The sequence below is a fragment of the Rosa chinensis genome, chromosome 4, assembly GCF_002994745.2.
Source record: "Rosa chinensis cultivar Old Blush chromosome 4, RchiOBHm-V2, whole genome shotgun sequence".
NCBI lineage: Eukaryota > Viridiplantae > Streptophyta > Magnoliopsida > Rosales > Rosaceae > Rosa > Rosa chinensis.
Window position 1 is genome coordinate 12,163,556 of NC_037091.1, and position 12,411 is coordinate 12,175,966.

Here is a 12,411-nt window from a genome sequence, read left to right on the forward strand (position 1 = left end):
TTGTCGCCTCTCTGACATGGACTCGGTAATTCGCTTCTCTATTTTCACTTCGATCTTCGTGGACTCTCTATTGTGATAGTATTTCTGTAAAACTTGTGAGGATTCAAATTGAACTTGTGAAACTTTGGATTTTAAGGTTCGGGTTAAAATCTTCATTGTTCTTGATTTGATTTAAACTTTCAGATACTTTCTCGTTAACTTGTTGTTAGCTTGGAGTCTGTTGTTAACTTGTTCATGGGAGTTTGTTTTTAACTTGGAGTTTATTGTTAACTTGTTTATTGGACTTTGTCTATCTGTGTGTTTTTATTTTGTAGATTGGTGATGGGACGTCACAGACTCCAACTCAGTCTAGCATCGGAACTACACCAGCTTCGGCTGAAGTCGGACAACTCCTCATGTCTTCTCCTGTCGCTGCAACACCAACTTCTGCAGCAACCGGTGAAGCTGAAGAACTTGGGAAGAGGAAGAACCAGTCAGAAGTCTGGGATCATTTTGTGAAGCAGAAGAATCCAGATGGTTTGAAGATGGTGAAACCGAGAGCCAAGTGCAAATACTTCCCCCAGACCTGTGCCTGCGATTCCAAAGCCAACGGGACAACATCGATGAGGACTCACACGCAGTACCAATGCAAGAAGTGCCCGGCATACATGCCAGCAAAAAGGGAGAAGTTCCTTTCTTTCGATTCTGCTTCCTCAAGTGGTAATTTAGTTGCTTTAGCTTATGATCCCATGAATTGTAGAAGAGCATGTGCCAGGATGATTGTTAGGGACGAATTGCCATTTAGTCATGTAGATGGGGAGGGATTTAAGGATTTCATGAAAATTACTCAACCAAAATTCAAAGTACCTAGCAGTAGGACAATCTGTAGAGATATCTGGGATCTCTATCAGTTTGAGAAGGAGAAGATAAGGGAGTTTGTAGCTAGGAATAATCTGAGGGTATCACTTACCACTGATACTTGGATTTCGGTCCAGAATATCAATTATCTTGTCCTCACTGCCCATTTCATAGATGAAACGTGGGTGCTGCACAAAAGAATTATCAATTTCTGTGTTATTCCAAACCATAAGGGAAAGACAATAGGTAAATTGATAGAGTCTTCCTTGATTAATTGGGGTATCGAGAGGGTTTTTAGCATTGTAGTTGATAATGCTTTGAGTAATCAAGTTGCACTTGATTACATGAAGGAGAAGATTGGAAATTGGAAATGTTTAGTGTTAGGTGGGAGTTTTCTGCATGTTAGATGCTGCTGCCATGTGTTGAATCTGATTGTGAGGGATGGGATGGAGGAGCTTGATTCCTCCATCGATGCAATTAGGAATGCTGTTAAGTTCATTAGAAGTTCACCTGCTAGACTTGATAAGTTTAGGAAGTGTGCTTCAAGAGAGAAGGTTGAACATAAGGGGGGTATAGTGCCTTTGGATGTCTGCACAAGGTGGAACTCCACCTATTTCATGCTGGACATTGCCGTTAAGTATCGGCAGGCCTTCTCTAGGCTTGAAGACTAGGATCAGCAGTATGAGAACTATTTTCTGGAGAGAGTTGGAGGAAGTAAAAGGGTTGGGCCGCCTAAGAATGAGGATTGGGAGAAAGCTGCGAGATTAATGAAGTTCCTTAAAATCTTTTATGATGCAACCTTGAATTTTAGTGGGACTAAGGTAGTAACTTCAAACCAGCTTATTCAATGGATTTGTACATAGTCGATGAATTAGAAGAATGTGCAGCTAGTGATGATCCTTTGATGGTAGCATAGGGTCCTCTATGAAGAAGAATTTCGACAATTATTGGTTGAGGTTAGAGGACATTAACACAGTTTTGTTGCTTGCTATTGTATTGGATCCAAGATACAAATTATTGTATCTTGAATACTTTTTTCCAAAATTGCATCTGACAGCAGCATGGTGCAATTTATGGTAGATGAAGTGAAGAGGTCCCTCATGCAGCTATACAACGAGTATCACCAATCTTATCCTGTGGTTGCACAAGCCTCAAATGATCTAGCACAGCCTCGTGTTGATGATAGTGCTTCTGCACAAGGAGATGATGACTCACATGCTGCATCACTAAATAAGTTTATGAAGCTTAGGAAGGAGAAACATGTGGTGGAGATCAGGAATGAAGTCGACAAGTATTTGCTTGAAGTTGTGGAAGACCCTGCAAACAAAAATTTTCAGCTTTTAGATTGGTGGAAGGAGAGCGCTATTAGGTATCCAATTCTGTCCAAGATTGCAAAGGATGTCTTTGCTGTTCCAGCTTGGACAGTGGCTTCAGAGTCTGCATTCAGCCTAGGGAAAAGGGTTGTGGATCCATTTCGAGCATCATTAACTCCAAACATGATTGAGGGGCTGGTTTGCCTCAACGATTGGTTAAGGGGTGGAACTTTTAATGAATATAAGGAGCCTACTAGGTCGGAGCTGGAGCTTTATGGTGTACTTGAAAAGCTTGAATCAGGTAAATTTGTTATAAAATCCATTTGTTATTTTCTGTGTTGTTGAATTTCAAGTGTCAAACTAATAGAAATTTGACAATTTGTTGCTGTTTTGATTGGTAGGGAGTGTCATAACTCAGGTGGACGTTTCTGCACAAGAATGAATGATGCTTTAAAGTAGAGAGATGCATGTTATGCTGCTGTTTTGGTGTTGGCTACAGATTTGCATATCTACCTTTTTATGTTTTCATGAACTATTTTTAAGTTTGAAACTCCTTTGTGAGTTAAATTTGGGTCTGTAATAACTAATGGACTAGCTATCTGTTTCTGGACTTGTGGTTAACTGGTTGTTATGAACTTTGCTCTATGGTTTATGATTTTTAAGTTTGCCGGATTTTTCTGCCTTTTTTCCTTTTCAAACTTATGAAACTGTGTATTGAACTGCATTTTTTCCTCTTTATGCTTGTTGTATTGAGCATTTCATGGGCAGGTTGTGTTTTGCATGTTTATGCTTGCTGCAAATTATTTGGCCAATTGGGCCCTAAATATTAGGTTTGCTTTAACTTAATATTTGTGTATTAATAATGGATTTGTAATTGGGCCCTGAATACTGAATAAATAAATAAATAAAAGCCCATTTAGAACCGAACCCGAACTGGGCCGAACCGAAAATTCGGGTCACCGAATATGTCGGCCCAACCCATTTAGAAACAGTTGTCGGTCCAAATTTAGGCCTAACCGAGGACTCTGGGTCGAAGTCGGGTTCGGCCTAAAATCGAGCCAGGCCGACCCGAGCCCAGCCCTATTATATACCCTCCTGGCCTCCTCTCCTTATTCCCGTAACTGAAAACCCTAATTCAAATTGTTTATTTCAAATCCTCAGCTCCAATTCAGTCTCTCTCCCAATTTTGGCACCAAATTCTAATCGCATCGATAGGAGCTACCATGGTGCTCCGGAAAAATCACAGGCCAACGCCAATTTGATGCAGGTGAGTTCACTTTTTGCAACTTAGGAAAGCTTAGCAATTTGACCTAGAATTGTACTGAATTAGGTGTTTTTGTTATTATCCGCCATTAACGTACTGACCTAGAATCGTCCCCTTTCTCTCACTCCGATTCCATTTCAGATCGGCCTGTGGCAGTTCGCGTAATATCGATCGAACAAAATGTAGGGCTTTGAAGCGATGACCTTCAACGTTCCGATCTTCTCACCGCCGCTGATTACAACAATCTGTGCCAGTCCGAGACCCTCGACGACATTATGATGCACCTCTCTGCCACCGAGTACGGCCCCTCCCTCCAAAACGGTGCGCTTTGGTGTATCTCTCTCTCTTATCGTGGCTTACATTTTAATTTGTTCGTAGCTGAGAAAATTGAATAGAATTGGAGACGGAATTATGGATCTTATGCTTTGATAGTTTGATTTGATGTAGTTTCCTACTGAAATGATGCCTATTGATTTGGATTTTTAGTTTTCTCTAGGTAATGATTTGACTTTGGTGTTTGGTGGTGTTGATTTCAGAATTAGTATGAGCAACAATCATATGATGTCATAAGTCGATCAAAGGTGGTTTATCTTTGAATGCACCTAACATTCCTACACGTATGCAAACAGATTGCATCTGGATATCTGTAGTAGAACGAGGGATTAGGATTCTGCTGCCTAGCTCTGGTTTATTGTCATGCATGCATATACAAAAGATGGTATATGTGTGCACTGGTTCTTTTCTTTTGCATCTGATCGACTGCACTTAAATTGGGTTGTCAATTGTGTGTACTGCAATTTTAAACAATGCTATTGTTTGAATAGTTATTGTCTATCTGTACGCAATCTTAGGATATTCATCTAATATGTTGGTGTATATATGAGTTTATATGAACTTATAATAGACAAACACACACAAGAAGACATGATAGATTCCTTTTTCCTGTTCTATTAGGGTTGTCTTAGGCCATGCTTCCTATACCTAGACCATTTGTATATAGGGAAAGTATGACCAGCCCTCAATTTTGCCAGTTGCTGGCTGATAAATAATCTCCACTTTGTAGAATCACAGACCTGAGAATGAATCTTGCCTACATAATTCAAATTACAAATCTGTCAAGCCCTTTAGGAACAGCACAGAATGGTAAAGAACACCCTCAGTCTATTACCGATCAGACAAATGGTGGGAGCCTTTCGTTGTGCTTTTCTTTATGTTGATGGGGGAGAATGGTTGGGCAATGATTTGGAAGGAAATATGGTGTTGTTGATTCCCTAGGTTTGGCATGAGGAATATTCCAACATAACATTCTTTGTACACCTTTAGAGTAGGTTTGTCATGAACTCATGATATCTGATATACTTTCAATCTTATGAAACTTAATGCATTAGTGTCTGTAAGTGAAGTATTTACTATTCATGTAATAAGCACCATCGAGTTTGTAGTGAGAGAAGCATATCTAACTAACTCTGCTTCTTATCAATATATAACAGGTATATATGGCTACCTCAGCCAAAAAGGCTATGGTTGTCCATGTTATGAAAATATTATCTGCAGATGTCATTTGTTTTATTGATATTTTAGTTTCCTAACCATTAGTCTCTGTTCATGACCGTCATTTTGTTGTGTAATTGTTTTGCTTTCATTATTATTAATTGCATTGTGTGTTAAAATAGTGGAAAGAGTTTGTTACTTACTGTTGTACTTTAGTTCAGATACTAAAGTACACTTCTCAAACAATTATGATTTTTAGTTTTAAGTTCTAGTATTAATAATTGCATGGAATTCAAAAAGATAGTTTGAATTTGTTTAGGATTATTTTCTTTGAAAGGGAAGATGTTGTTCTATGAGCTGACATGTTGGCCCCATTGGCATTGGAACTTGAAGAAGAAAGATAGATTTGTTTAGGGTGAAATCAGAAGGAAGTGTGGGATAGATATGCAGGGCAATATATTTCAATCTTTATGTATTTGTTTAGTATATGTCTGTGGGATTGGAGACTGATCAGCAGTATGATTTATTAGGTTTCAGTAATTTCTGTTCTCAAGTTAGGTCCTTTTATGAGAAATTTAAGAGAAGCAATTCCATTTAAGGTTTGAAGTAAGATTTAAAATGTTGTTTGACAGGGCAATCGTGATGGGCCTGATGCTTCATACCAACACAAAGCAACTGATTAAAGGACAAAATTACCAAGATGCATTGGAAGTGCTCAGCATTGGGGAGGTTAGTTGCTGCTTTTTGCAACTGATGGTTTTCTTCTTATGAAATTTGACATGTCACATGGCTTGTCATAGCAGCTTTGAATATGTTTCCAGTGACTAAGAATGAGACACACAGGAAATGAATGTGGAATTTAATGAAGGCATAACTTTAACTTTTTCTTTGGCATGGTTTTGCCTTGTGTTTCTTATACTCAGTCATTACGAAAATTTGATGAGGACAGGAAGCACTGAGAGCTTTCGGTATGGTACATATCCCAATCAAGAACTTCATGGCTTGATACCTGATCAATTATGAAGAAGATGAAGTGGTGGCTGAAGGAAGGATATCTTCAACAAACCCAAGTACAAAAGTAAACCGGGAAGTACTCTGCTGTACTAGATGCCCAAAGAATTCAGAACTTTGTGATGCATGTTTTTTAAAGAATTATGTATCAGAACTTCAATGAAATGTATATTTTTCTTTTACATGGTTATAGTGTACTAATATTGGCATGTGAATGTGCTTAAGTAATGGTGAATGTTTTTGGAGGCATATGAAAGAAGAACCAGTAAATTTTTTTTTTTTAATTAAATAGAGGATTAGGCGATATTAGTTCCTCTGCGACAGCCGATTTGGGGTGACTGGCACCCACCCACAATCTCGAAAGAAAGGGGGCCATCGCAACCGGGAACCCACCGCCCATCCCTCTATTTTATTTTATTAAAAAAGGAAAATAAAACACAAGAAGAGAGGGGGGGACAAGAACCAAAACCTCTCTGAAAACAAAATGAAATAAAGTACTCAAAGTGAGCACTGAGCTAAAAAAGTTACAAACTAATGAATAGAGCAATCATGCAACAGAAACCACCGTTGCATGAAATCTATCAAGCACTTCAGAATTAGCTAATACGGAAATTCGGTAACCCTTGCATATTGTGAACAAAGGCAGCTGATGCACAAGGAGGGCAAGAGTCCCACCAATAATGCCCCTCATGATCCACCCCATAGTTAGCTAAGCAATCAGCCACTTGATTCCCTTCTCGATAAATATGTGAAAACTGAATCTGCATAGAGGAGAGAATGATACAACAATTGACCCAATCAACACTTAGACGCCAAGGGACTGAGTAATTTTTATTGGCAAGAAAGTGAATTGCTACCTCTGAATCACACTCAATCCAGAGAGAAGTCCATCCTTTTCCTGATGCTATTGAAACTGCATGAATAATGGCTTGAAGCTCTGCTTCTAGGGCAGTAGCAATACCCAAGGAACCAGCAAAACAACCCATACAATTACCCAAGTGATCACAAAAAATACCTCCATAGCCCGCGAGTCCTGGCATCCCACGAGCAGCACCATCTGTATTAACCTTTAATTGAAAAGCACAAGGAGCATGCCAATTTACCTCACGAATTTGATGTGGTCTTGAGGCTCTACCGCTGATTCTAAGAGCACTGAAAATACAAAGCTCATCTACTGAGTTACGCATAATTCCTAAACCCCAAGAATCAACCTCTCGAATTTGCTGCTTGATAGAGCGAATCAAATAATCAGTAGTTAAGCGACGCTCATCAAAACGGATAGAATTTCTAGCCTCCCAAAGAGAGTAGAAGCCAGCTCCCATCATTCCCCACCATAGCAATTGCAATTGAGTACCAAAACCATGTTGCAGTGGGTAAGAGAAGAAATCATATATATCCAGGAAATGAATACTGACTTTAAACCAAGATAAAACTGCAGACCATACCTTCATAGAGAAAGAGCACTCAAAAAAAGGTGGTGGGCCGTCTCAGCAGATGCATGACAGAGAGAGCACATAGAAGCAAAAGAAAAGCCTCGCTGAAGTAAGAGATCATCTGTTAAAAGCTTACCATGAAGAAATTTCCATAAAGTAACAGAGTTTCGAGGACGAAAGCATTGACGCCAAACCCATCTATCCCAAAGAACAATTGCCTGTTTACTCCTCTTGAACTCATAGGCTATAGATAAAGATAAACTCCCATCAGAAGAATCCAACCACACCAGCTTATCCTCCATGTCTGAATAAGGAAGTCTAACAGCTGAAATTTCTGACCAAAGTGCAGAAAGATCAGCAATCAAATTTGTAGAGCAATACTAAGAGCCATCTCTGATGAAATCAGAAACTTTGGCACATAATAATTTGCCAAGCTGATGCACAATACCCAATCTATCAACAACTGAACCATTAAGCCAATTACCATGCCAAAAATCAATTGATCGACCATTGCCCACTAACCATTTAGAGTTGTAGAAAATATCCATAAACAAGGGTCGCATGCCAGGCCAAATAGATGATTTTTTATAGTAAGGACATGGCTGACCTGAACATTGAAGAAACCGAGCAGAAAAAAAAGCAGCCGCTGGTGTAGACTTAGTTAAGAAATCCCAAAATTTTTTTAGGAGGAAAGCCTTATTAAGAGCCATAATATTACGAACTCCAAGACCACCCTCCTTTAATGGAGCACAACACTTTTTCCAAGAGACTGGATAATAGGCTCTAGAAGACACATTGCCGGTCCAAATAAAATTCCTCATCCAATTTCGAACTTGTTGCAATACAGTCCTTGGCCAAGCATAAATTGTGAAACTATGGGAAAGCATACTAACCACCACAGAATTGACCAGAGTTACCGTCCTGCCATGGAAAGAGAATGTCCTCTCCAATTAGACATAACATTACGAATTCGATCAGCCAAGACTTGGAAGTAAATTCGCTTTGGACGGCCAACAAAAATTGGCACACCAAGGTACATGAAAGGCAATTTACCCACTGAAACACCCAACCAAGAATATATTAGAGTACGACGATGAAGAGCTGACTTCCCCAAATAAACATGAGACTTGGTTTTGTTCACCAATTGACCCGAGTTGAGTCCGTACTCCTCAAAGAAAGCCATAAGATTTAGTAGGCTTCTTTTATCTCCCTTACAAAAAACCATTATATCATCAGCAAATAAAACATGAGAAGGGACTTTCACAGCACGAGGAGAGGATATAGCTTGGACATGCCCCATATCAACCAAACGCAAGATACCACGGCTAAGAACCTCTTCAGCAAGGCAAAAAAGAAGAGGAGACAGTGGATCACCTTGTCAAACTCCACGGCTACAACTAAAAAATCCCACTGGAGAGCCATTAAATAAGATAGAGAGCCGAGCTGAAGCCAATATAGAACTAATCCATTCCACAAAAGTTGCATGAAAACCAAAAGCATTAAGAACCCTTCGAAGGAAGTCCTAATTCAGAGTATCAAAGGCCTTTGCTACATCAAACTTAATGGCAACATTCCCGCCATGACATTTATTATCCAACAAGTTAACACACTCAGAAGTCAGGAAAATGCAATCAGAGATTTGTCTTCCTTTCAAAAAAGCAAATTGATGCGGCAATATAATCCTGGAAGCAATAGGAGCAAGACGGTCTGCCAGTATGCGAGTAATAATTTTAAAAGAAAAATTAGCCATAGCAATGGGCCGAAATTGAGTGATAACATCAGCTTCTTGAACCTTTGGAATAAGCGCCACAAAGCTGGAATTTAGATTAGGCAGTATATAACCTGACTGAAAGAAAGATCTAACAGCACGGACCACATCCAACCCAACTACATCCCAACAAGCCTGAAAAAAGTGACCAGAATAACCATCCGGACCTGGGGCACTATCAGCATTCATGGAAAATACAACATTTTTGACATCTTCAGCAGAAGGAATAGCAAGTAAAGAGCCATTTTTTGAATCTGAAACCATTGAAGGAATAATATTTTCAACCAAACCTGTATCAGCAGTATTTCCATCATTTGAAAAGGCACTTGTAAAATGCTGAACAACATGATCACGCAAAATCACCAAGTCGTTCCCAATGCGAAGAGAAGTGATAGAGGAGCGTGCTCTCCGAATTTTTGCCAAAGTATGGAAATAGCCAGTATTTCTGTCACCTTCCCTAACCCATCTCACCCTTGCCTTCTCCGCCCAGAATTTTTCCTGAACCAATAAAGCATTTGATAAAGCATCCTGGGCTAAAAGCTCCTCAACACGACGCACTTCAGTAAACCCATCAAGAGATATGGCTAGTTGAATTTTTTCAAGGGCAGCGCGTGCACTATCCACAGCAGTATGAACATTACCGAAGACATTAACATTCCAATCCTTCATAATAGGTTTTAAAAGCTTAAGCTTCCTTTGTAGAATAAACATAGGACAACCACATACCACAAAAGATTGCCATGCTACTTGAACAATTTTAAGAAAATCTGAGTGCCCCAACCAAAGCTTCTGAAAACGGAATGGAATTGGACCTTGTGCAATGTAATTGGTGAATGAAATCAAGAGAGGATTATGATCAGAAGAGTGCCGAACCAAAGTGGAACAACTAGTCATCGGCCAATAGTCTAACCATGGAATAGAACAAAAGCACCTGTCCAACAACATTTCAATATGTGAGCCAACTCCTCGACCATTTGTCCATGTAAACGGTGACCCTTTGAGATCAATTTGTGTCAAATGACACACATCCACCATATGCTGAAAGTCATCACAAGAAACACGAGTAGGTAGTCTACCACCCGTCTTTTCATGGGCTCCTAAAATCGCATTGAAATCACCAACTAACAGCAAAGGACCCGAGAAGCTTGTCTTTATTTGCTCAATTGTAGACCATAAAGGACGACGTGCCACACTAGTTGTTGCCGCATAGACAAATATCAGACCATGAGCAATACCACCAACAGAAAACTGCACAAACATATGTTGACTAGAAGAAGATATCATAGTAGGAGAGGAGATGTTTGTTGAATGAAAAACCCAAATATTAGGAAATAACTGACCTCTATCATTAACACCGACCAATTGCATACCAATAGATCTCCAAAAAGAAGCAGGAATACGTGTCAAAGATGTCATTGGTTCCGATAAACAAAGGAAATCAGGGGAGTGCTTTCTAATCAAACTACGAAGAGCAGTTCTTGTAGGAGCATTAGCTAATCCCCGAATATTCCAAAAAATAATCTTCATAAATTAAGCTTATGAGGAGGACCCCTATTTCTTGCGGGGTAACAATCCACAGTGCCCTCTCCTGGCTGCTTTTCCTCTCTTTGTTGTTTGCGGAGTCTCTTTTTCTGCCCTTTAGAAAGAACAAGGGTCATATTCCTAAGGCCTGTATCACCCCCCATCATAGAATTCACTGCTTGCATTTCAAATTGCCCCCTAGGAGGGGTTCCATCAATACCAGTTGTGCATTGGGCTTCCTCAGGTAAGTCATGGCCACTAGTTTTCCCTTTTGTCAACTCACCTACTGCATTTTCCAGAGAAAAATGCTCCTCAAGAACTTGTTCAGTCGTTTCCGAGGAGCTCAAGTCATCCTTCCTTGCATTAGCAACTTCAATATTTGCTTCCAATGGCTCCTCTATTACTCGCTGGGCAATAGTCTCCATTTCATCCAAAGCCGCCTCTTCAATAACGGTTTGTGCAAACTGAGCAATTTCTACCAATTCTCTTTCAGAAGATTGGACCCTAGGAGAGTCGTCATGAACTGTCAGAGTTGAAGCGGCATGTTGATCCTTTGTAACAATTTCATTAGTCATATTTGGTGGAGAAGCATAGACCATCTGCATATCATGCCTAATATCAGAAGTGACCACATTACGCTTTACTTCTTCATTGGAAGAACGCGAAACCGCTCTATACTCTTGACGCACAACTTTTTGATTATTCTTGTCATGCTGGGAGCGAGTCTTAGGCTCCTGCTTTTGCAAATGTCTGCAGCGGCCCACGGAGTGACCAATGACCCCGCAATTTGAACACTTATCTGGCAGATTTTCATACCAAATCTCTACTGGAAAACAAAAGTTCTCACGTTCAACCATAATCGAAGAAGGGAGATCAGTAGCCAGATCCACATCAACTAAGACACGAGCATAGTAACCAAATTGACGTTCCTTTGTCGCCCGGTCAAGTTGTAGAGGAGTACCCACACCCCGGGCAATCTCCATAAGGAGGTGAGGATGCCAATAGTCTTGGCTCAAACCCGAAATTTGAATCCAAACCTGTGCATGAGTTTGGGGCATGACATCCCCTGGCTTGAAGTCAGGCTTCCATTCAGAGAGACGAAAGATACCACTGGCAAGAGTGCAAGTACCCCCTCCCCAGATACGACGCATGTCCTCTTCAGTGCTAAAGTGAATATCAAAATAACCCTTCCCCAAAGGTACCAGACGCCAGGACCCTGAGGGCTTCCATAAACTGTCGAGAGCTGCTTTGAGTTCAATTGTTTTCAAAGGAACAGAACCCTTTTTCAAAAGTAGTCTCCCGATAAGGTTTGTGCGAAAAGACTTCAGTTGCTCTTGATAAATTCTCTCATTGATCTTGACATAGATCTTGTCCCCACGCACAACTGGGGCTGTCAGTTGATTGAGGTTGATAGAAGACTCGACGGAGTCCGAAACGATGGAGGCAAACGTTCTAACTTCGAGAGGAGGCTTAGGAGCAGAGGCCTCTCTGACGCTTTGGGACAAACCCCATGGGCAAGCGTTTGCCCTGGGACCGCCGAAAGGATTCTGCATGACAGGCTTACAGTGGCACCATCACACGGCGGTGAAACGGAGGAGAATAGCGTTGCCGCTGCAAACCCTAGAAGCTTTCAGTCGCGACGTGGGGAAGAGTTCTGCGCTCCGCTTTTTTCTCCAGGGAAATTTTCAAAATCCACTTCACAGATGATCGTTGGGATGAGATAGAAGAACCAGCAAATTGGGTGCAATAATGTATACTGAAATTGTTATAACA

The 12,411-nt window shown here is 40.4% G+C and overlaps 1 protein-coding gene across 1 annotated transcript; it reads right to left on the minus strand.

The window, feature by feature from the left end:
- Positions 1–10,640: 10,640 nt before the first annotated feature.
- LOC112198815 lies at positions 10,641–12,191 on the minus strand. The gene has a single exon (XM_024339920.1). It carries the CDS (start codon positions 12,189–12,191, stop codon positions 10,641–10,643), a length of 1,551 nt encoding a protein of 516 aa, XP_024195688.1.
- Between the last annotated feature and the right edge of the window lie 220 nt (positions 12,192–12,411).

Excerpts from the sequence above, each read along its gene's own strand:
- LOC112198815 (XM_024339920.1), bottom strand. The coding sequence starts at position 12,191 with ATGCAGAATCCTTTCGGCGGTCCCAGGGCAAACGCTTGCCCATGGGGT.